This window comes from Lonchura striata, chromosome 10 (assembly GCF_050655825.1).
Source record: "Lonchura striata isolate lonStrDom1 chromosome 10, ASM5065582v1, whole genome shotgun sequence".
Lineage (NCBI taxonomy): Eukaryota > Metazoa > Chordata > Aves > Passeriformes > Estrildidae > Lonchura > Lonchura striata.
Window position 1 is genome coordinate 18,439,816 of NC_140712.1, and position 25,995 is coordinate 18,465,810.

Sequence of the window (25,995 nt, forward strand, 5' to 3'; positions counted from 1 at the left end):
CCTGTCTAATGTCTTATCAAGCAAATGTTATTCTATTAATCAATAGCTAGTCTAAAACACTAATTCTCTTTTTTTTTTAGCTTAGTAGTGCCTGCAGGCAGAAGAACCTCTACTGTGTTATCTCTGTCCTCTCTAGAAGACATGTTATGAAATCAATGACAAATTCTTGATTTCTGAGACTTTGATTTCTGTATGGTGTGTTTGGTCCCCACTCAGTAAACAGAAGTCAGAACAGCACACAGATCAAAAATAAATACTAAGTCATGGATATGAATGAGCTCTGTCTCCATCAGCCTCTGGAGGAGAATGATCAAGTTTCCCTTATTTTAAGAGATGATCTTCATCACATTAGAGTTTCCTTCCCAAAACTGTACTAAGATAAATTGTTTTGCCTGTATGAAAAGGAAAAAGTTTATCCACCAGTTCTTGGAGATTTGAATCTCCACCCAAAGAATCCACCTAGATTATACTTAGGTCAACTTCTCATAAAATGAAACAATCGGGGAATAAACCCAGATTTTAAATAACAGAAAGTGCCTACAAATACTTGGTTGATTTGGATTCAAGTTCTTGCTTTGATTAATAGAGTAACATTTGCTTGCTAAGACGTTACACAGGCAAAGCTGAATCTCCTTCCCTTTGGGGGTTTAGAGGACAAGGATGGGTTTTTCTTCTCATGGTCCCTTCTAGTGGAAGAATCTTAAATTAAGTTGTATTTTCTGAAATAAACTGTTCTGATGCAGCAGCACAGTAATGCTCTCTGTGGCACACAAAGCTTGCAGGATTGCAGGCACCAGTGTTGAGCAATGCATTTGCTCAAGAGCCTACCACATGGCTCACCCCTAACACTCCCTCCTCTCCTCCTGCAGCCAACCTGGCTTTGTCCAGGGCACAAGGGAGGCTGGCTAGGGAGCTACTGCTCCTGGTCCCCTTGGAGAAGGTTGTTACTCCCTCTCACACAGTACCTCATCAATTCCCAGGAGCATTCTGAGCTCCCACTTCCCTGGGGACTGAAATCAGCCTGTTCTGCCAGGGAATCCCAGCTCCCCATCCTTCCCTGCGGAGATTCCTGGAGCGCAGGGCGGCTCTGCCGGTGATCAGCGCCTCCGTCCTCGGGCCCATGGGGCCCTGTGGGCAAACAGGTGCAGATAGACTGTCTGTGAGACAAGTGATTATTAAAAGAATAGGGGAAGGAGGAGGGAATTGTTCTCTGTCCTGGTCTGGTGAGAATAGCATAGCCACGAGTGCGGAGTCAGGCAGAGCCCAGCGGCGCGTGTGGGCACATGGGGTGTGTGTGGATTTGGGATCTCAGAGCCTGAGGGTCCCAGGTGAGCTCACACCAACCCAACAGACACAGGAAAGGGAAACCTCTGCCTGGCATCACAACCAGTTCATGAGCAGCTGCCAGCAAACACTGCCTTATTCTGCATTCCCACTGACTGCTCTTGGAGCCCAGAGGAAGGAGGGGCCTTCACCTGCACTTCCAGAGGCTTAAATCCCCCCCAGATTTCACTGCAAGAGTAATGATGGTACGAGTTGTGTTATCTACCCTGGCACAAACAGGAGTGATCACACAGAGGCAGCATGTCAATGATAACAACAACTCCAGGAGCAATTTCCAACCCTGCTATCCCGGACGAAGTGACACAAAAACCCCTCCCCATCTCTTAAACTCCCAGTGTGTGTATGAAATTATTTTCTTTCTGTTAACACACATCAGTAAAATCTCTGCTGGTGCCAGTAGACACTGCTGGAGTCAGCCATTATCAGCCCATATATTTTTCAATACAAGCAACTTTTTGTGTGTGCTTTGCTGAACATAATATAATAAACTTTAATTCAAAAAGCCCATGAACACATTTTCTACTACAGACTTTTTTTTCCTATTATAGATAAAACCAAGAGGACTGTACCAATGCATCGGACAGAAAAATGTGTCTAAGCCATCACAACAAATGCAGCATAATATACTGAAAATAAGATTATGCTACACAAAGGAACACTAGCAAGACCTATTCAGGCAAACATCTCTCTGTATGAAAACATCTCTTCTTCTATTTCAAAGAGGGAAATTATTGAAACCTGAGAAAGAGAGAGGGTGGAAATTTTCCATTGTCATAAAAATATTGATGTAATGTATAAATACAGCTAGGGAGGCTAGATAACTACCAGTAATTATCCTCAACTTAGAAATAGATAAACAGGTGTTTTTAAAATATATTTGCACACTGTATGTGAAAGATAAGTAGTTTAAACAAGACCACATACCTCCTTCTATAATGTGGTCTATTCTATTAATTTGTTTGTGTCTATAATGCAGTACCAAAATACACAATATTGAGTTGCATGACATGGCATAATGTGCCATTATATTGCATCCAAATAGTCTAAGTTAAACAGCTTGGCCATAAGCATAAAGTCAGCCCCTCAACAGCTAAAAAGCACCAGTTTTAAAGCATTCCTGATATTTCATTTGGTCCCCTGAAGTAACTGCATTTTTTAACTTCCACATGACAACTTGTTTTATTTCACATAACCTATGCTTCAGGATGAGCAGTGCCTGTTGCCTGGAAAATCATGCCATGCAGCATTTTGTCCTCATCATTTAGCATGTGGTTCTGTGCATTATTTATTGTGCAGGATCCAAGACCTGCATAAAAACAAATTATTAATTTGCCTTTTTTGTTTGTTTGTTTGTTTGTTTGTTTTTGGTTTTTTTGGTTTTTTGTTTACTGTGTGGGTACCAGAACTTCAGGGTTTTTTCCTCCAGTGCTCACCACCCGGTTTCTCAAACACTGATGTGAGGCATGGTGGGATTATTTGCCATGTTACACATGATTAACTCAGAAGCAGAGGTTTATAAACCATTTTTCCAGGCTGGCACCCAACTGATCCAGCAACATGGCCATCTTGTCACATTTTCATTGCTGCAGGAAGGGAGAAAGGGCTCTCCTCAACCACTCATGACACAGCCTCATTTGTCCTCAGAGCACAAACCATTCTAGGCAAGGATGAGAGACAGCAGAAGAGAAACAGAACTCCACTTTTCTTGTCTGACACAGAAAGTTCTGCTGAGCTCAGACTGTGATGCACTCGTGCTCAGCCCAGCCATCACTGCTCCAATCGGTCTCTGGGTACATTTTGCACCCCAAGGTCTTCAATTCTCATTAATTCAGCCACTGAAAATTCTGGATAGCCCATCTGGAGGCATTTGCAGAGGAGCTGGCAGTGTGCTCAGAGAAACAGCTGTGACCAGCCCAGGGACAGAGAGAAATTCTGGTCCCAGCTCAGTCACTGGAAGGATTTCAGCAGAGTCCAAGACCTGTCACAGCTTCCTCTGAGGGCTTTTAGTGCTCTGCACTGGTTCACAAGAGTGAAAAACCTCAATGATTCTTCTGTGGCCTGGAAGGAATTTGGGATTAATGTATCGATATTATCCTCCTTTCTTCTTTGTTGCTTAGCAGTGCCCCATGATGGTGACCCACGGGTTGTAGGGAAAAGCTCTGGGTTACCTTCAGGTTCTCCTTGGACAAGGAGGAGATGACAGTGGAGCTGGGAAGGAAAAGCAGCAACCCTGAAAGCTGAGGTCAGAACCTGCGCTATCTCTATAGGATTGTTTATGGAGGATTATGCTTTTTCTTCCATGGTTAAAGCCAAAACCAGGCTCATGGAGCCCAAGTGACATTGGCAGTAGACACATCAAAATGTTGCACCCACTATTTCTCCTTGAACCCTACAAGCCAATGTCCTAACTGCACTTCTGCTGTTCCAAAGCTAAACCCGTTTTTATAAGGAATAGCAGAAATAAGTCCACTGCTGCTCACTGTAAGTACAACAATCTCAGTAAAATTTAGTTAATGAACCACATAAAAATAGCCATCTGGTTTTGAGTTGATTTTTGTTCCCTCTAAGGCTATTCCACTAAGCCCAGCCTGCCAGGCTGCCTCCCAAAAACGTAGATCCAAACTTTGAGCTCCTCCATCCCCAAATGAGTGGCCATTCTGCTACTTGAGCAGTTCTTGGTATTTTTGCATCTATTTCTCTAAAAGCCAGGAATCTCAGCAGTTCTGCTGACAGAGTAAGTGCAAGGATGCAGAGCAGACAAAAGCATTTTGCAAAATGCATTTCTATTCATTGTCAGTGGAGCAGCACTGATACCTTCCCACTTGTCCTTAGGATAACAATAGCTCTGCCTTGTCAGCCAGCCAGCACGACAGCTCAGAAGGGGCAGCACAAAGAGCTGAGACCTCCAAGTTAGCAAACAGCAGATCCTGTGTCTGCTCTGCTGGACACTGCAGCCACTCACAGATAAATCCCTCTGTAAAAACAACATCCAACACTGATACATGAGATTTGCATCTTTTCCCTGTCAAACCATAGCATTTGGGAACCTGTGAAGTCCAACACAGCAAGACACAGTTTGAGCCAAAGATCTGCCAACGGCCCCAGGGGCTGCCAGCTTTGCAGAATATGTGAACGGGGACTGTGGCTTTGGGAAACATGTGAAAACCACACTGAGAGCCAACAGGAAATCTGGGACTCCTCAGGCAACACGATGAATCCTGCCATGGAATAAGATGTTCTCGGGGGTAACCAAGGCATGGGCCGTGAGGAGGAGCAGGGAGAATGTAAAAGGAAAAATAAAAATGCTTCTTATTTGTCCAAGTGATCAGAGGGTGGGGTGAGATGAAGACCAGGGCAATGAGGAAGAGGAACAAAAATACTCTACAGCCTCAAGGGATTCAGTAGTCTGGGTCACAAGGCAAGACATTGGCTCCAGTTTTCTATTGCTCTTCTTAGCAAGTACCAGCTGTTTTTAACTAACACCCAGATACCTCCTCCTAGCATTAAAATAACCAAGAGATCTAATCCCAAATCTCTTGGGATTTTGCACTGAGGAGGCCGCCTGTAAGATGGGATGTCAGACGTTTTTGCCTGTTCAAGAAAACCATACATGGGAGGGTGTTTACTTCTGCCATGCTGTGGCCAGGGGCCAGGGTGAGAGTGGCAACCAGCCCAGCCTTGACTGAGGGACTGCATTGTCTGTGCATGAAAGACAGAGCAGGGCTGGGTTGGGGCTGAGGAGCTCGATGTCACACAGTGAGAGGTGGGAAACAGGAACAGGTTACACTGCCCAAGCCAAAGGGATGGGAGGTGATAACCACAGGTTCACACTGGAGAGGGAGAGTCAAGAAGAGAGAGCAAGGAAGAAGGTATCAGGTTAGAAAGAAAATGAGAAATGACAGTAAAATCCTCAGAGCTTGGCTCTGTCACACTGACACAAAACCTGTGAGACGGGAAGAGAGTTTTCTTAAATCTGAATTTCACATTTTTAAAGCTGCACATTGTAAGCAGTGAAACACTTTTTACCTAGAGATCTGAAATGTCACGTCTTCCCTGCAGTGACATTTTGGTGACAAAATGCAGCTGCACTTTGAAAGGAGTTTTTGCTATTCACCTTGTCACTTTGCAGAACATCCATAGTACGTTGCACTTCCAGGGGTTTGAGCTGTCTTTGGAGGATCATGCTCTTTCATAGCACTGGGAACAGTTTTGAAGAACTAAAAAATGTGTTTCTTTCCATGACTGCTCAGTTAAAAAGTGCACTGTGTTCCGGATTTGTTCTGCTTGATACTGCCCTTACCAAAGCCAGGCTGTGAGTCTAGGAGTGAAAGTGTCTATGCCAGGAAGAGATGGGGGAGATCCTTCCAGCAGAAGGTGACAGGCCCTATCTCAGGTCTGGACATTCCTCCAACTGGGAATAAAAATCTGTGCCAGTGCTTGGAAGGGAGGTAGAAATTTCGTCCTGTGTGAGTGACTGATGGAGAAAGGATGATTTTATTCTGAGTTTATAAAGACTGACTGAATGTTCCCTCATTCTTCACCTGAAAGCTTTCTGCATTCAAAGCAATATTATGTGCTAACAGAAAAGGAAAATGCCCAGTAATACCCTGCAGAATAGCCTGTTGTAAGCAGCAGATATGTTCTTCATGCCCAATAAAAGAATATGAACGAGCACTGACAGTCCAGCAGGTCACAAAAACAAAGCAACCATGTTTTGGACAGCTGTTGCAGAAAATAACAAAGTGTGGAGAGATGTTATCAGCAACGGCAATCATCAACCAAAATTATTATTTCCCAAGCAAATACTTTACAACTGTGTCAAGTAAAGGTCTTTTTTATCACTTGATTTTTAGCACAGATAGGTAATGGTATTGCAAAGTTATGCTGGTAATTTTTCGGCTGAAGGCAGAGGAAAGAGTTGAATCAGAACATATAATTGTCATCAACCCCTTACCTTCTGCCCTCTGGCACTCAAGCGTCCACATCAAATTGAAGATATAACAAGATTTTTGATGTCCTTCAAGTGAATACAGAATTTTTGGGAATAAGGGTCTTATACTAAGGTGGGATTTTGTGCCACCAGAGATGAATGCTGTACTACCTTGTGGTTTTACCAATACCATGACTGCAGTGCTCCTAACCACTTCTAATTTAGACATCCATATAGCCTTGTCAATGAACTGCATTTGTGATTTTAAACTATAGGTTCCAATATAGGTCTGGTTCTTGTCCAATTCTGTCTTGCCCAATTCTTGTCCAGATTATGCAAAGAACACCAGGATTGTTATGCTGGAGAGCATAAGAAAAACAGATGTGCACTCAGCTCTCAATTATCCAAAGAAAGTGGGAGAGGACTATAATCTGGATATAGCACAAACATGATCTACTAAAAAAATTAATTAAATAAGCTGTAACAACACAGGGCAAACAAGTTACACTGCAAAAACATAAAAGGACAGCAGGATCATTTTCTTCAGCATGCCAGTTTACCTGCAGAACTCACTAACACAAGGGGCTACAGAGGGCAAACCAGTGCTTGAAATGAGAAGTAAAAGTTGTTGAAGTAAAAATTGTTATTTATCCATAAGCTTGGATAAATAAGTCACGGTTGATCAGCTCCCACAACTACAGTTTCAAAGCAAATTGCTATCACTGGGTTTTATAACCTCCTCTGCATGCTTGTAGGTGGTCACAGAGACCTCCCGAGACACAGGGCTTGGTACTCATGAATCCTTGGGCTGACCCAGGTGGGTCAGTCTTTTTTGCACACCCTCTCTGCAATGTGTGAGGCTTTGATGGCACATGTAGCTGTCAGAGGATGCTTCTGCTTCCTCAGACACAAAACTCCTATCCCCACAGGGCTCTGGGCCACGTCAGCACAGCTGCACACGAGGGCTCAGGGCACCTGAGGAGTGCACACAAGTGGAATTTCACCATGACTGTCTAAAAGCTGCTTTATATGCAAGTAGCTTGTCTTGGCAAAGCAGTTCCCACCCATCCCTCATGACAGAACAAGGCTTATAAAAGCACAGGTTCCATCCCAAAACACGCTCCCTATTTCACAGAGTAGCTCATGACATAATCTGTGCATCTGCTTCTGCCAGGAGGAACACATCCTTGCAGAGGGAAAAGAGAGTCAGAGATGCCTCACCTTCACCCCATGGCCAAGCTTGTCCATCAAGTATGATCCTGGCCTGGGACACTTCCCTCTGGTCCTCAGGACCAGTCACAGAGCACACCCAACACCAGCACCTCACCAGTCTCCAGAGTTTTTGTCACTTCTCTGGAGTGTCTGAGGGTCCTGGGCAGACAATTTGACAGGGAGGAACTTGCTCCTCGCAGGCAGAGCTGTTCACTCGTGCCCCTCAGCCCTCGGCCACGCTGAGCTCAGACTGACAGCGCTGTCAGGCCCCATTCCGTTCACAGCAGCCGGTGCCTCACACCTCCCCGCTGCCCCGCTGAACACAGCGAGAGCTCGGCAGCAGCCTCTGCCCTCGGCCGGGCCCAGAGATTGATGCAGAGCAGTAATTGCCAGCACTCGTGGCTGAGCAGTGAAACTTCAATTCATAAAAGCTCTGCAGGGTGGGAGGTGCAGGTCAGGGCTCCCGTACACTGATGCTTTTAGAGTCAAGCCAGCCAGGAGCTGGTACCAACAGCCTCAGCCCAACAGGTCACTGATGGGGAGTTAAAGAGGAAAACAAGCCCAAGCGCCTCTCTTGTTAGTTCAAGCTGTTCTTACCTGGAGGGTGGAGAGAAGGACTTGCAAGCCACTGGCTTCTTGTTCTGCCATGCTGCTCCCCACTCACACTCCCTCCTTGTAGCAGCAGACACAAAGCAGCTCGAAAGCCAAGCTGCCAACTTGCCTTGCTGCTGCCCCTGCGTCGTTTAAGAAACGAAGAACTAAACACAGATCCCCAGGCACACGCACACTGCTACCACCAATAATCACAGCAATGCAACTCTAGACCTCAGCAGGAGAGATAAATGTACCCCCTCCCTCCCAGCTCTCCCACTGTGACGAGAAGATTAATTCCTATATAAAGAATCCCGGGGATTAAGTAAAGTGCCCAGGAAAGGTCTGGGTGCTTGATGTGTGGTAGGGGGAGTGTGGGGAGGGTGGCAATAGCAACAAGAAAGCAGAAGAGCTACAAACCTCAAAGAAAGCCAGGGAGAAGGGAGGGAGCAGCGCTGGCTGCCTGACAGGCATTCCCAGCTGACCTGCTGATCCGTTCCAGACCCTGCGTGGACTCGTCTCCGTTTGACTCCGTTCCAGTGAAACCGGAGACACGGAGAAGGCAAAGCGAGCGGGAGAGATGCCCTCGGTCTTAACGAGCGCTGACAACGAACGGAAGATACACCCGGCATGAGGGACAGGTGGAGCAAGGCTCGGCAGGGTTTTTGGCTTCCAACCCCCATGATTGTCCCAAGTGGCAGCTGCTGTGGCCACAGGCAGCGCACTGCGGGGCAGGGAGTGACCGCAGAGAGGCAGCTGGTGGTGCACAGGGAGGAAAGCCATCTCTTCAAGGTGTGGTTTAGGGGGGAGTTTGCTCCAAGGGTCCCCACAGTGATCCACACGTACCTATATGTGCCTATAAGCACAGCAGCTCAGAGCCTGCTTCACTCCCTGGTGCACAAGACACGCTGTAGTATGGTTGTAGTTGTAGCTTGAATTCCTAGGAGGGCACGGAGTCCACTTTTAGCTTCAGCCCAGTGATATCAAAGGGCTTGGTAAACAAGAAGGAGCAGATAAAAAAGTTGAGTAGAGGGTTAGATGAGGATTTTCCAGCAAAATGTTTTCAATGTGAAAAGGTCAATTAGTCCCACAACAGGTATTTTTTCAGCTTTCTCAACACCAGAGTGGCATTTTTGGTCCTGAGAGACATCACTCCAGGATGCTTAGAAGGATGTCAGTTGAGATAATTACTGGACATGAAAAAGACGAAGGTTAACTCTTGTCTTTCCAATATGGGAACACTACTTTCGGTCTTTTACCTCTAGAATAATTTTACTCTGGTGTGGTTCTTTTTAATTCCTTTTTGAAAGAATGACAAAAGATTTTTGGAGCAGTAACATGAACCTGGATCTCTGGGCATAAGGCAGATGCTTACAGAAGTCAGTGTCACACAAAGATATGCCAGACACTCAATGTGCACACACTTTCCTTTGCTGATGTCAATATAAAACCTTAATCTTCTAAGAAGCAGTCAAATGAAGAATAAAACACTCCAGTCTTGGCCAAGGACTATTTTCACATGATGAACCTTCATTGATAAGTGCTTTATGCAAATGGTAAGACTAATCCTCCCCAGCTCATCCCAGCAATGTGTGAACAAATGGCACAAGCATGACATTCCTCAGTTTCTGTGTGTGCCAGCAGGGTCCCAGGATGTCACTACCAGGTTATAAAATGAAACAGATTAAAATGCCTTTGTCATAACTATGGAGACACATCAGTCCCTTCAGAGAGAGTGTTGTTGAAGACCACTCATTGATGGACAAGATACTCTACAGACTACAGAGTATTATTCTGCCTATAGCTAGGCAGAATGAGACTATTTCCTTTCCTATTAAAAATCAGGTTTAAATATTTTAATTCTCTTAAAAACATGTTTTATTTCAACTTAAAAAATAAATCACACTTCATCTAATACCATATTTTAGACATAGAGCTGGTGTTCACTGAATTTTTGGGTAAGCTTCTGGCATCTTCCCACAGAAGTCACTCCTGTATCTTCCCCCTACCAAAACTTTGCCGCACAAACCCAGTACAGTTCTGGGGGTTCTTTCCCATCTGCAGGATCCAAGAAAACCTGTTAAGAGGCCACAAATACGTGGAGGGAGAGAACCAAGGCAATGCAGGCAGTGTCCCCAAATGTGCTGGGTGGGAGGAAGGTGGGAACTGGGTTTGTGAGCAGTGCCAACACGTAGCTCTTCAGCAAATGATTTCAAGTGACAGAAAACTACTTCAGAGCTAATTAGAAGCTGTTTAAAGAAGCTCTTCCACATTGTCTTCACATTCTCTTTCTTGTGACAATTGTACCTGTCAGCAGAGCTGTGTGGAACTATTAATTCCTGCTGCGTGGATTTGCAGAAGGCAGCGAGAGCTGATGGAAGTAAGCAGGCAGTGGCTGCAGGCAGCCCTGATCCCCTGCCTAAAACACAACTTTGGACTTTTTTATGGGATTCTATAACAGATTCTCTAACTCAGCAGTGGTCTGGCTCTTCCTCTCTGTGTGAGCTTTAGAAATAATTGCAAAAATTTCACTGCAAATACGCCAACCCAAGAGGAAAGGGGCACCAACATCAAAGCTTGGGGGTGGGGGAAAATCTCTTAAGTTCCTTAAAATTTTGGGGTATTTAGCTTGGTTTTACTGAGATAGTAAAAGAAAATATTGTACACAGAAACACAGATTTGAAAAATCTTGCATTTGATTTGAAAAAGGAGACAACTGAGAAGAGTGATTAAAGAATAAAACCCTCATTAAAGACCCCAGCAGTGACAGTGATGTTTACATTGATGTATAGTGTACAGCAAAACCCCTTTGAAACCAAATTTTAAGGTGTAAATCATAGAGACTTCTAATTATTCACCATTCCCAAGCCATTTCCTCCAGAATTTGTTGAATTTCCAATGTTGTTTCTTTCTAAGAATAGGAGATCCCCCACCTCAACACGCAAAGCCTGAATGAATTAGGAAACCTACACGGAGCTAAATGCCAGAATTTAAGCATTCAGATTCTCCCATTCATATTACAATGCACACTCAGTTTAAAGTTTAGCTTGTTAGTTTATATCGATGGCGTTGTTTTTTCCCCTGTACCCTCAGGATTATGTGATCCTTAAACAAAATGAACATTATACTCCTATCTTCAGGTTCCTGCTAGTGCCAGTGGTCTTGTGGGGAGGACAGAGGGATTACAAACAAAAGGCAGGACCTCTGAGCTCTCTGCAGGTGCTGCACACGCTCAGACCAGTAATTTCCTTTCCTTGGGCTCCAGGGCTCAGACACACAAACAAGCTCGAGATGTCATCTGATCTCCTGCAAATCTGTGTACATACATTTAGCCCATAGCAAAGGGAAGGTAATTCAGGATCGTTTTACCTACATTAAAAGAGCACTCAGTCAAATTATTTCACATTTTATGATCATATGCAGAAACCATTACCATAGATCAGCTGACATTAAGTAATACACTAAGCACAGAAACTTGTTCCTGTGATTAAATTGATGTTTTCCCTACCTGTGAAAGCACGAAGTTTTCTTCATGGAGATGTTGTACAGCTATAAAATTGGTAAGCTTTCATCCAGAAGCATTTTTGTTCAGATAGAGCATTGCATTAGAGTGCTATAAGGTCAGAAATCTTCCTGGATGAGATAATCTGGAAATTGATGAGAGGAAGACAGAAATCTTCTGCCAGGTATCTGCAACCATAGTGTTATTGGTTTGATATTTATTAAAAGTAGAAAAAACATACAAAGAGATATAACATATTTAAACAAAATTTTACTCTTTTAGTATCATTTTTCTCCTTATTCCATCACCTTCAGAACAGAATTCATGCTTATCTGTCTGAACCCTTCAGAATCACATTTGAAAGCAATTTACAGTCTAAATCAAAATTAGCCTAAAGAAGTCTTAAACACTACAAAAGCAGCACCAGAATCAAAACCAGCAGAATAAAGTTACCAGCCACAGCCAAGCTTCACATTTCCTTTCCAGAGTTTCTACCAAGGAACTGCAGAACTCTTTTTTTTTTTTTTTTTTTTTTTTTTTTTTAATATTAGCATTAAATGAAGTCCAAATGCCAAAATCAGCTTGGAAACCTGCGATTAACCTGAGGATATTTTCCTCCTCATTCTCAAAATATTGACACCACTTTTGCACTCACATTGCACACCTGTTTTCTAATAGGATTATTTCAATTTTTAAACCAGTGAGATAGATAAGAGACTGGCCAGGTTCTATTAAAAATGGGAAGAAAAAAATCTAATTGGATAAATTATTCATTCTGAAGCCAGTCTGAATTTTATGAAATGCAATTGAAATATCACTGTGTAAAATACCCAGTTAACTGTCCATATTTCATTTATATTAAATAGAGGATTGACTTCCCCTATCAAAATTATATGTAGCCAAGAAATATATCTATTTTAATAAAGGGATATTGCTTTTTCTATTTGGATGCTTTTCTCTCTAACAAACCCTTCATTTTCATTCTCTTTTATTCACACAATAAGCACAATGCTTATCGTAAGTGATTGCCAAAACAAATTTAATATATTTGAATGTTGAGGACTGATAATGTTCCATTTGTGCATGGAAGGTTTACCCCTCTGAATAATGTCATGTTTCCCCTCCTCTCTGGAAATAATTTACTCTTCTACACAAGGGAAAGGGTTAAAATCGAAGTGAAAACAAATGTCATGACAGTGAAATTGATTTTCAGATTCTGCTGGAAGGGACCCAAGGCTCCTGTAGCCACTGGATGTGAAGATAACATCTTCTGGCTCCAAACCAGACTCTGGAAACTGCTGGTGGTACTGGTCTAATGGAGGCTGGGGCTGTGCAGAGCACCAGGGGCAGGGAGGGGATCAGAGAGGCTTAGTCAGGGCTTTGTTTCTCTGGGAACATCCCCATCCAAGCTGCCTTCCAGTTTGTCTCTGCCAGGGGTATGGCCTGGGGAGGGGGTTTTGACAGGGACAGGACAACAGGTAATGGCTTTAAACTAAAAAAGGATGGGGTTAGGTTGGATATAAGGATAGAAAATATAATAATATAAGGATATATAATATAAGGATATATATATAATATAAGAATATATAATATAAGGAAGAAATTCTTCCTTGTGAGGGTTCTGAGACAGACACTGGCACAGTTTGCCAGAGAAGCTGTGGTTGCTCCATTCCTGGAAGTGGCCAAGGCCAGGTCAGACAGGGCTTTGAGCAACCTGGGATAGTGGAAGGTGTCCCTGTCCATGGCACAGGGTGGGATGGGATGACCTTTAAGATCCCTTGCAATTCTAAGATTTTATGGCTCTGTGAAAAACCTGTCTCATCTTAAATACCCATACACAGTTCACCTTGAGAAAGATGTATTTAATCACTTGCCTGCTGTGAGATGTTCCCACTTTTTCCTTATGGAACATCTTGCTGTTGTCCTTCAATGCCTCAGATACAGCAGATTTAAAATTCTTGCCCTTTTCCTGAATGCTGTGAGTGTGTTTCAGTCAGATCTACCCATGGGGCTACTGATGCACCCTGCTACACCTGGCAGAGCCTTTGCTGGGCTGCTGCTCTTCTGGCTGGTGACAGAGCCCTCACAGCATGAGGCTCCCTGTCCCACCCCTGGCCAAACAGCCCAAAATGCCACCCCCTTGTAGAATGATAACAGTAAAGATGTACTAAAGAAGCAAAAGAGGAGGATGAAATTATAGAAAAATACTTAAATGAAGAGCTTTGATGCCTTAATCCTCTTTGGTAGATCCCTGGGCAGCAGTACAAGGCAAAGCCCTCTTTATCCTGATGCTCAGTAAATGTTTCTGCTGGACAAAATATCTTTTCCCACAGACATACCTATATCAAGCTTTACTATTGCTTATAAAAAGAAAACATTTTTTTACTACCTTGACAGCCTTTCTTTGCCACTTGTGTCATCATTTTTCTTTTTCTGAAAGAAGTGTCTCTTTTCTAATTTAAAAGTACCCAGCACTCCTGTTGCAAAACTGAGCACAGACACATGCAGGTAGAGGAAGAATCTGGTTTGTTGAATGTTTAAGGAAATGGACTTCACATCAGCCAGATGCAACAGTAGACAAAGCTTTCCAATTAGCAGAACAAATTGTGTTATATCTGTTTTTTTCTGTTTGTCTCACATTTAGCATCTCTGACACACACAGCATGCAAAGGTGCCAGAAAAAGGTAGCTCTGAAGGGGTAAGAACCAACAAAAAAAGCAAGAATTCAACCCAAATAATCCCATCATAGCAGTTTAATGAGTCCTGAAAGTAAAGTAGAACATGGAAAGTTGGGCTGGTTTAGGTGATACCATATTGGTACTTAGAAAATTAACTCCAAAAAGGGTTCCCCACCACCATTTTCATAGTAGTACATCCTCCTTCTTGTTTTGCTTTGAGGTGTGATGAATATCACTCATCTGTCCAATGAGGAAGCAATGACAAAAACAGTGATGATGGGAGAATTCCTATCCTGTTTCCCCTGGGTCCATCAAAACTGGCTAAATCTGGAGCTGAACTCTCCAAATCTGAAGGAGTCTCAGTACATACACTGAGATTTGGCTAAGACTGAATTTGAATAATGGTTTGTGACCTAATAAATTTACGAGTGCTATTGAGACCTTGGAAGGAGCTGTCATCATGAGAAAAACAGTTGGAACTGAGGATGGCCCATTATTTGCAATACTTCATCATTAAAATCCTCTCCATCCTGAATGATTAACAGTTTTCTATAGGAATACAGAACACAGCAAATTTAAAATGCAGGGAAATTTATACTGTGGGGAAGGAAATCATCTCGGAGACTAAGGACAGCATTTGTCTACATTTCACTTTGACTGATTGAAAGCAGGCAGGGTTCCCTGAGACTCGGCTCTGGAAGCACCCAAGAGGATCTCTTAGGAGATTAGATCCTACTAACTTTCCTCAGAAATATATATTTACTCTCAGCCCTGTGGATGTGCAGAGCAGTGGCTTTTTGCAAACACTCAGGAAGGAAGTGGTTCAGGAAACTGGCTCAGTTTCCCACATCCAGGACCCCACTGAAAACACACACTACTACAGGAGCCATATTATGCCCACAGATCTGATTCCAGTTTCTGCTTCCTCTCCCCATCCTAGGGGCTTTTTCCCTTCTCTGCCTCCCTGGAGGGACCCCTACATACCTGCTGAAGAAAATGGTTTGGTACAATTTCAGAACAATCTTCTTGTCAAAGAGCAGACCCTGTGGAAATCATCCTGGGCAAAAGCTATTTCTGGAAGCAGAAGAGTTACTGAAGCTAGGCTGCTTAGTGCATGGTTTCACAGCTGGCCAGCTGTGGCTGAGAGCACAAGCTTTCCAACTGAAGTGCTTGGGGCAATCTTTTCCACACTTTCCTGCTCCACAGAGCCTTCAGAGTGTACTAAGAAAGCCTTTTCCTCACCAGTGGTATATCACATGTGTCTCACTTATACCCAGACACCTATTTTTCCTCAAATCCTAGTAGCTACATTATCTTTGAGATTTCTGCTTCTCTGTAAAACTCATTTTGAAAAAGGCTAACAAGCTTAGAAGTTATTAGGGCAAAATCAGAAAGGGAAGGATTTTCTCAATCATGTTCCCAAATGAAACTAAATTAAAGAACAGCTGTTAGAATAATAATCATTCAATGCCATTTTCACATAGTCTCTGAACACATCAATAATGTGACCCACCAGCGCTGGCATGTTCCAGGCCCCTCCATCTCAGACCTGTGGTGGTTGCTATGACCATGACACAATTGCTAACAAACCCCAGGCTGCTGCTCTTCCTCAAGCTGTGGCAGCTCATCCTTTTAGCTCTGGCTGTGCCTGGTACATTCCCTGGTGTGCCTATCAATAGCTCTTGACATGTGCAAAATGCAGTAAATATTAATCCATCAAGCCTCACAACCCCCTCTTGGGGAGCGAGACAATTTTTTTCCAGCTTACACTTTGCAAAGCCAGGGGAGAGTCTCTCAAGGACATGTCCAGCATCGGTGGCAGAGGTGGGGGGACAGTACAGGTCACACTGCCCCCAGTGCCACCATGGGAAAACTCAAATATCTGGGACAGAAAGGAAAAAATGTTGTCATCCATTCAGTTGTTGCATTTTTCTCCCAAAAGTCAAAGAGGCGGTGTCCAGGTGCACGTTTGTCAGTGTTTCAAGCAGGCAGAGCTTATTACTGATGCCTGAGTGTTCATCTGAACATCTGCACCCTTTCGTCCTTTGGGCAGCATTTGGCGAGCCCTTGGATTGTCCCAGCAAGCTTCTGTGTGCATCTGCCTTGTTCTGGAGACAGGCTCGGTGAAATCATGAGGGTTTTGACTCATTTCTAATGAAAACCTGCCTCAGAGACCAGCTTCAATTAAGAGTGGCCACAAAGGTTCATTCCTCCACCTATCTCAACACAACGTGGAGCCAAGTGTTGACTGTTCCAGGACGTGTCCCTGCAGGCTGCCGGTGGGACAGCGCTGGCACCCATACAGACCTGGGCTCTCAGGTGGAACTCAAAACCTTGTGAGGTCAGGCTTGTCCTGATGGAAGGGGGGAAACAAACACAGAGCCAGGGAGAGCCACAGGAAGCAAACTGCCTCACAACTTCATTATCACAAGTGTTCCTTCTTCAGCTCATTACGTGAATCCAGTTCTCCATGTATTTCCTCCAAAATTTGTTAGGGAAGGGGAGCCCCATGGCTTGATATATCCACTTCACCTCCCTCCTCCAACCAAAAACTCATCAATCACTGCTGACTCTTTTTCAGCAAAACCTTCATTTCATTAAAATTTAATTATTGGTTTAATTAAAATAGGCAAGCAGCAGTGTGAGATGTGTATGGTTTTTTATGGCTGAAGGAGATTGTAAAGTCCTCATTCATTTCCCAAATGAGCTTCCTCTAAAAATTGGGCTGCCTTTTTATAGGCCAATTCTCAGTGCTGCTTTCAAATGGATCCCACAGCCATTCATACAGATTAATTCGGGCAGTGAATCAGATCCTGCTTATTGGCTGTCTTTCAGAACACACTGAAGATGCTCCAGGAGCCCTGTGGTAGAGCCCTGGGAGCCCACGGGTCTCTCCAAATGATTAATTAATCCTCATACAGGAATTTTTCAGTTCTGTCTTAATTTATTCACATTGCAAAACAAATTTATTCTTGGTGAAATGGGCCAGATTGACAAGCCTTGTGTGACTGACAGCTGCTCTGTTATTCCTACAGAAAGTGTGACATGGGGAAGGTTCTCCTATACTGGTGAAACTTGTCCTGTGACACAGGAGACAACAATATATATATTTTTTTTTTTTTAATACAAAAATACAGCTGTCTTTGTCTCTTCTTTCAATGGCTTCTCCAGAGTCCCTGTCCCCTCGTCCAGCATCTTGGGAACACAATTCTGTGCACAGAGAGAAATCAGCACAAAGCAGACAACACACAGAAAACTGGCCTGGGTCACTATACAAGATTTCTGCTGTCCCATGGAAAAAGGGGGGAAGGGACAGTGACACACTGGAGTGTGTGGATGTATTTCTAGGGAGAGAGACAGCACCACAAAAGGACTAGCAATGAGACACCCTAGTGCAGTCATGGCTTCCCTGAGAACCAAGTCCTTGAGTTCTTAATGATTTTCAAGTAATAAAAGTGGTTTTCACCTCACAATAGAGATGTGAATCTTCAGACTCTCTCGAATCCCCAAACCATCTGGTATTTGCATTTGTTTTAATCACTCTTCTCTTTGCACCAGTGAATTGGGTTTCAAAGAGCTGTGTAGCTCTTTGTTAATGCTGGTTGCAAAATAATCACAACAAAAAGAGGAATATTGAAACTTTCAATTCAGCTCATGCTCTTAGGCAATGCTGGGCTGCCTTCCCAGGGCTTTGCAATCTTCAGATCTCTTTGGCCATAGTCTGTGAGGAAATGAGAGAAGCAACCTTTCATTTTGAAGCAACCCCCCAGACACTTTTGCAAGTACCTGCAATGACCTTCAGTTACCCAACCCTCTCCAGCAACCCCAGCTGAGAAGGCAAGTTAAGTACAGGGCTGGGAACAGAGTGTGCCGTTTCAAAAAGCTGTTACATTTCCTTTGTACTCCAGTCTCATCATTTTTCATTTTAAATATCTTCCTACATATGCCTGAAGGTTGTGGATCTCTTTGTAACAGAAAGTATAGATCAATCTGCAGGTAGAGGTCTAATTTTCAGCATTGTCACTGCATTCCCGGGGAGCCTGGAAGTGCTTGAGGAAATCAGGCAGCAATGCTGGCATCCCATATCTTTCTCCTGAAGGTAAGAGCATTGTATGATGTGAAATGGAAGGATTTCTTCTCCTCTTCATATGGCTTGACTTAGCAGTACCTCATTAACTCCTTGTTGTTGATGCTAAAATGATACTTGACTCCATGGATGCTACTGGATCTTTGTGAATACATTAATAGGTTGTCATGGTTGCTGTTTGGAACAACTAAAACCACAGACTGGCAATAGGTTTGAAGAAAAGAATACTTGGGGGATCAGAAAGCGTTTCAAACTCTCATACCCAGAGGAGAAACAAGGTTGGGCCAGGCAGGCTTTCATGTGGGACAGTAGATCCACAGGACTTTATGCCTTCATTTTCAGCCTGTTTGGGCTCTCTTGCCTTCTGCAATAGCATTAGATTCACATCACAAGGTCTTGTGAGGCTTTGCAGCTTTGAGCTCCTCAGCTGAAAGGAACCATGCGAGTGTGGACATAATTGTATCTTACTGAGGAATGCTGCTGTAATAAACAGCCTCTATTACCAACTGTCCAGCTGTAATATTTGTGTTTATGTCAGCACTTAAAAACCATTGATCTGCAATAAGCTCTGTGTGGGGAGCAGAATCTGATCTAGAGGTCAGAGAACAGAAATTCAATTTTTCCTTATCAGGCTGGAGAGCTCAGCCAGGCAATGTGGGATTGCAGGAAGCTCTGCTGCTGCTCCCTTCCCTGCTGCTGGAGCAGAGCGCAGGGAGATGACCCAAGATCAAAGCAGCTTGCAGCAGCAGTCTGGCTGCAAGGCTAATCATCATTACTGTGCTTGGGCTGCCGGGCTGCAGGTGACCACCCACTGTGGTGTTTGCTGCTGTGCCAGAGCTGCACAGGCACTTTCCAAAGCCTCCCCACACCCCTGTGTGTGGCAGCAGCAGGGTGAGCTCTGTGGCTATCTGCTAACAGGTTTTGCTCCTCACAGAGCCTTTGAACTAAGAACTGCCTCACTTTTTGTTTCTCTGGGAGCAGGAGGGTTGCTGAACAATGGCTGTTATGGAGAGCAGCAGCCCAGTGAACACACAGCAGTGTGAAACTGCTCTGCAGCTCCCCAGTGCAAGATGGTGCACACTTTTAGCCCCTGAGTGTGTCTGTCCCCAAAGGCAGACCCATTATCTTAAGAGAAACATGAGAATCTCCTCCTCAAGCAGTTCTTGATGTGTTCCCTTGCTCATGAGTAGCAGTGACCATCCTGCTCCATCCAAACAATTCTCCTTTCTCCCACCTCCTGCAAGGCAGCTTCCCTGCTCAACTCCCCTTCCTTCAGTCAGGGACTCAGGAACCTGGTCCTTGACTCCCCAAGCATCTCAGCAGTCCACTCAGGATCAGTGTCTGTGTCCTCCTATCCCAGAAGAGACCTGGGACTACCATGCTATCCCCCACCTACCTTCTATGTCCTTTTTTCCCCTCACTTTCCCCATTCCTGTTCATCTCCCAGTAACCAGGCACTTTGGAAATGGGATTACTGGAGTCCAGAGTGCTCCTCCCAGCTGATCTCCCTGGTCCATGCCTTGCCACCTCCCTCCTCCATGGGCTGCAGGGAGTTGGCACCAGGCCTCAGATGAAGGAAGCAGAGCAGGAGGCAGGAACTGCATCACCAGCTCTGTGGCAGCTTCAGGGTTGCTCAAGGATGAGCAAATCTGCACTTAGAGGTCAAGGAACCTGCAATTCCTCTGAGTCTCCACTGGCAGGTTAAATGGGATAAGAAGTTGGTTCTAGCTCATTACAGACAAACTGAAGGGGAAAAAAAGAGAAATTAGACTGACCTTGTCCTTTCCAAGCACTGGGATGTGGGAGAAGAAGGGGTGATGCAAGACCAGAGGGCTGGTGACAGGAAACAGGGCTCCTGGAGGGTGCCAAGGCTGGCTTCTGTGCTAAACCACAGTAAAACAGCACAATATCACCTGCCAGCTCCTTCCTTTAATTCTTCTGAGCCTGCAATCCATAGCTGGGGACTTGTCTCTACCATCTAGGGCACCTGGCAGCCCACAGCTCCCCTCCCTAGAGGAGAGATTTGTGAACAGATTAAAGCCCATTTCATGTTCCCCTGCTCAGGTCCTTGTCGGCTCCCTGCTCCCCCTGATGTTTACACGGGATGCCTGACTCATTTCCACATGAAGAGCTGACATTTCCCTCTCAAACCCAGCGCAGGGGTCATGGGTTGCTGTGTTAAAGGGAAAAACTACAATGGAGAGATGTTTCTAATCACTGCATCAGATTAAAAAGGAATGTAAATCACTGAGCAGTGTTTTTTTGTTAGAAGCAGAGCAAGGTTACTTCAGGTAGTCCACAGGAGCATTTTGATATCTCACATGATGCACCCACGTGCAGAAGCTCACAGGAGTTCACAGGAACTCGGCTGTCACTGGAATCCTTAGGAGACATTAACCATAGCACGGGGATGGACGATGCTCTGATATTGAGGATGCCTCTACCCTGTGCTGCACCCCTTCATCTCCACAGGGTCGTTTTTTGCTCCTTGTCCCTCTCTGACATCTGATAAACGGGGTTAATGCCCACTCTTAGCAATGGACATGTTAAACATACAGCAAGTAAGAGAAGGCTAGAGGGAGACAAGGCAGGTATGGGACATACAACCATCAGCTGGGACCAGATTTATCAGCATATTTTATTAACAGAAATGCCACTATAGACTTGCAAAAAGGTCACCAGAGAAGCTGTGGCTGCCCCAGTCCTGGAAATGTTGAAGATCAGGTTGGATGGAGCTCTGAGTAACCTGGTCTAGTGGAGGGTGTCCCTGCCCACGGCAGGAAGGCTGAAACTTTCCTTTCCAAACCATTCTGTGATTCTATTATTTAACCTCAATTTTGTCCTCTCCCCCTAATGAAACTGAGGTGGTTCAAGGGAAGATGTGGAGGAAACAAACCAATAAAAAGATATAGCAAAATTATTTCTCTTTTGTGGTAAGCACTGGAGATGGTGTAAAAGAGGGTAGATGTTGTCCTGGCCTTAGAGGTGTCAGGCACTGCCTGCAATGCTTTTGCAGTAAAGATTGTGAATATATTTTGTGTTTTTCACTATTTCCTGTGATTTTTGGAGAACCTTCTGTGAGCCACCTGCTAAGGTCCTGCTTCAGAAAATGTATGAAAAAAATGGAGAGCAGTTAAATGTGACCCGAGCCCCAATTAAATGCTCTGGAGGGGTCCATGCAGCCCTGTTCCAGCCCTTTTTTGTCTTGAATGAAGAGACAGTGAAGTGGAGGGAAGGACAGATGGGAGCTACCTCTCTAGCAGCCAGCAAACTACCACCCAAATCAAGCAGCAGAGTCAAGGAAAAAAAAAAAAAAGAAAAATAATGATAGAAAAAAAAAAGGCAGGAGCCCATAATCATTTTATGATTCTAATTTAACTTTTATGAACATGTTTTGAGCTCCCCTAGTCAGACTCTGGTATTGATCTTTTCAGTATTGTTAACTCATAACCAGACCATATTTGAAGACATAAACTTTAAGAGAGATAATAAAGAAGAGCCAGACTGCACCAGCTTTATTCTTCTCAGCACAGGGACTGGGAGCTGTAAATCCTGTTGGAATCAGTGAAATTATGCAAGTGGAGATGAAGCCCTGGCTGTGTCAATTTTTTAGATATTTGGGCACCAATGACATCAGTCTTTATTTCTACTTCAAAGTGGAACTGTCTTGGGATTTAAGGCAGTGGGAGAGTAAGAAGCTAAACAATGGAAAAGAGCACTGACTTCTCTGTCTCTGTGAGCTTTTGGGAGATGAGCCAAATTGCATCATTTTGGCCCATCTCTGGACCAGCTGCAGATTCTCCCAAAATTATTAATTTCTTATATTTGGGTCCTTCCGTCCAACTCCATTAAAGATTTGAGCTAAGCAGGAACATTTAGATCTTGCAAATGCTTTTAGGGTGAACTGTCCTGGGCTCCAGCGCAGGGTGCTGGATCTCCTGCCTTTGCTGTACTGCACGTCTGCTTGTGTTTTAGGTCAGGGATATTTGTGCAGCTTGCTCCCTGCTTCTGGCTGATAACATGAAAAGCCTTAATAATAATGTTAATGGGCTTTTTTTCTCTCCATGGTAACAGTACAAGAAGGACAATTTTCTAGCCTCTGTCTGCTCCTTGAGAAAAAAGGAACATGAAAATATGAGACAAAATAAATAAACATGTGGCTATTTAATTTCTTTATTAAATTAATCCCAGTCTAATGAAGGGAGTCCAGGGTGGGGAGGGTGATTTCCACTGTGCTTATGCAGGATGTGAAAGGTGTTCTCAGTTGAGCAGCAGGCTGAAAACACTGGAGGTGTGACTTACACAACTCCTCTGAGGCCTAAAATTGTCTTCAAATTTCAAACAGCAAACAGGAAAGATTAAATGTGAACCTGCAGGTGCTTGCTGTCAGACTGAGTGGTCCTTGTGAGACCTTACCCAGCCACAAGCCACAGGGAGCTGCACACTGAACCTCATAGGCTCAAGGTGATGCTGAAATCTTAGGAACTCAGCAATGCTTTTTGTTAAAAATGATGCACAGCTCTCAGTTCTCAGTTCTGAACAATGCCCTGAAACAGGTGAGTTGTTATAACTTCAGGTCTTGTTGCTAACACTTGAAATAGAACAACTCTTCCTGCTCAGCATCTCCAATCCCCTCAATACCCTGTCTCCCCAAATTTGCCAAGGTTGAACACATCTCACAGCCCTAATTCTGCATTTTTCAGGGCTCACACCACCCAGCATCTCCATGCTGTCTCATGCTAGTTGCAATTAAAATACAAAGGGGATCTTCAAAACATAAAAGGCTGTGGGGTGTGTCCTGCCAACAGCTTGGAGGGAGCTCAGCAAAGAGCAGCTGGAATGATCAGGGTACTCAAGGCTATGACTTTGGAGGAAAGCTTAACATTGCTAAAAATAGCCCACATGGATAACCAATGACTAGCAGGGTCTGTGATAAAAGTCCCTGTGTATCAAGGGGTATAAATAATCAAGGATGGAATTAAAGTATGTAGAGGGCATAGAGGGCAACTACCCAAGTGCACTGCTAGAAGTGATGATATTAAATAAGGAAAGTAGAGGAAACAAAATAGGGACATCAACTTCTCTCTCCCTACATGAACTCTGTTTAACCAGGTGTTGAACTAAAGCTTACTGCAGTCCCTGGAAATTTCCCTCCATAACAGCAGTACCCCCTGCAAAAAGGTGACAATTCTAATTTACAATTATCTCATCAGGCACATGGAACCCAGGACACCAGGCTGGGCATCCTTCTTTTTCTCTCAGTGGTCTGTCTGCCCTGAAAAAGTGACAGAACTGTCTGGAGCAGACCCTTGGTCTCTTCATGCAGAAGCAGCAGCTCACTGCAGCTGGCAGCCACAGCCAGAAGGGTTCACCAGGGAAGATTATTCTTACCCAGTGTGGGACACACGGTCCTTCCACGCTCTTTCTGCTTCCTTGGGTAAGAGAGGTAAAAGTCACTGAACAGAGTCCACACTGCCTTTGCTGCTGCTCCTGTCTCTGTTTGTCCTCAGAGTTACCATGGTACAAATCACTCCTACCAGCTCTAGATTTGGCTCCCAGGCAGGGAGAGACCTGCTCTTCCCTTCCTCACTCCTTTCTGCCCATCCTTAGGCACCTCTTCTCTCTGGGGTACATCCACACATTTCCGTGCCAGGAAATTCCCTCCTGCACCAAAATCCATTCTGCAGTTTTCTTTCACTGTTGGGTATTAGCAGACAAGGACTGTATACATGTTATACATGTCACATACGTTAAGAAAGTCATAGTAAGATATTCTATTCTTCCAGAGACTCTGTACCTAAGCAAACACAGTAGCTAAGCCGTATTTTCACTTTCTAAGGTTTTAACTGTTGTTGCTCATGACAAAGTAAAGAAACATACTCATCTTTTTTGTGAAGAGCTGTTTGACAAGCCATATCCACAATAATAAAAAGCCTATTGTTGGACTAGCAGGATAAATCTCGTGGAGGATTTACATGGTGCCTCTTAATTTTGGTGCTGATCAATATTTTCATTAATAAACTGAGTGATAAAATAGAAACAAAACTTATCAAATTTAGTGCCAAGATTCTATTCAGAGCAAGTAATTTTACTTCAGAGGACAGGCTTAAAATGCAGCAGAGATAAGTAGGGATGGTCAAAAATATAAGTACGAAATGGCAACAACTGGTTAAATAACTGTATAGAAGGGGATTTGGAGAGACCACTAAGCAGAAAAAGAGGCAAAAATGTCACACTGCTGAGAAAGGGACAAACCCTGCTGGGTTACAAACAGCAGTAAGGCCTGGGGGATGCACAAAGCAGCTTTTGTTGACTTTGGGCTGGTGCAGGCTCAGCTGAGAACTGCAGCCTGTGCCTGGATCAGATGGAGGAGAGCAGGGAACAGCAGGACCTACAGGAACCAGTGAAGGAATTGAGGCTGTTTGACTCACAGAGGAGATAAAAAGAGAAAGAAAAACTGTCCTGCTCAGTGCATAAACTGGGTCTGAGCAGGGGACTGAATGTCCAGCTGGGGTTAAACCACAACAGAACCCTGCCTGTAGTGACCTTCCTCTGTGTTTGAGACCTGCATCCTGACTCCTCTTCAGTTTATAGAGAGGTGACAACGGAGCTCAATCAGGAATTTTTGAGATGCTGTTTTATTTTATTTGCACCGAGGCAGTATTTATTTTATTTCATCTGACAGCTGTTTTAGACCATTTCACTCTGCTGGAAGGATGATTAGATCTGAAATGTGGGTTGTAAATAGCTGGGAAAACTGCACATTTAAGTCTAATTTTATGTGTCGCATCTTTTATTAATGTTACAACATTTACTGTGTATTTTAAGTCATCATTGATTTTTATTAAAAAAGATATTTCTATTATATGTGCATGCTGCCAGCAAAATAAAATATTATGTTTTTTCCCCGTCAGTATGTGTTCTCATTAATCTTCTCTAAGAGCACAAGAAAGTATGAAGACAACTCTCTCAGTTCAATGCAGCATCACTGCCTAAGCTCTGTGAGTGAGACACTGCCATGTTTTCATTGCATGGGGATGCAAAGAGCTGCTTGATTGCATCAACCAGCATGTGCAAGGTGGGGGCCGAGGCAACAAAACACTCCCATGTGACTTATTACATCTGGGGCTGATTAGTGCTGTTAATATATCATTAAGATTCAGAGGAGAGGGATAAAACAGCCAGTAAGGACACAGAGTTTTCTGAGGGGTGTACAGGCAGATGAGGAAAGCCAGGCACAGGAAATTTACTGCATTTTGCACTCAGTATCCTGATGCTTTCTTCAGTCAGGCCATATTGGATCTTAGCAATGACACAAAGGTTTTCCAGCAGTGCATGCTACAGAGAATATAGCCCACCCCAAGAAGCCTCATTCATTAGGAGTTTTATTATCTAGAATAGGTAAAAATGTGATGAGGACAACAATTTTCATTTGATTTTCAGCTAGATCAGGTAACGTTGCTTTGCATTCATTGAGGGCTTGACTTTGACCCTGCATCAGCTGAGGAGCAGACTATAAAATCTGGTTGCTTACTGGAGTAGAATGCTGGTAAACCAAACTTCAGACAGTTTTGGTTCTGGGCATTTTGATAAGACAACTGCAACCAACAGCTTTAATAATAATGAAGCCATGACAGTGGGGTTAATGCAA

General features: G+C 44.0%; 1 protein-coding gene and 1 long non-coding RNA gene across 17 annotated transcripts in view; one reads left to right on the forward strand and one right to left on the reverse strand.

Annotated features, from left to right (window-relative positions):
* AGBL1 (AGBL carboxypeptidase 1) overlaps positions 1-8,875 on the reverse strand; it is a 388,880-nt gene extending 380,005 nt beyond the window's left edge. For 3 of the 15 annotated variants that reach the window (XR_014957536.1, XM_085588339.1, XM_085588338.1), the window contains exon 1: positions 8,498-8,802. Coding sequence is in view for 13 of the 15 variants with exons in the window: in XM_085588339.1 (XP_085444465.1) it covers positions 8,498-8,551 (54 nt within the window). In the remaining 2 variants the exon portion in view is untranslated. The other 12 variants (XM_085588343.1, XM_085588340.1, XM_085588341.1 and 9 more) reach the window with 11 other exon arrangements.
* Positions 8,876-10,035: 1,160 nt separating this feature from the next.
* The window catches only part of LOC146766543 (uncharacterized), a 59,083-nt gene continuing 43,123 nt past the window's right edge, over positions 10,036-25,995 (forward strand). For both annotated transcript variants that reach the window (XR_014957538.1, XR_014957539.1), the window contains exon 1: positions 10,036-18,356. This is a non-coding gene — a long non-coding RNA (uncharacterized LOC146766543). The remainder of the gene's footprint in view (positions 18,357-25,995) is intronic.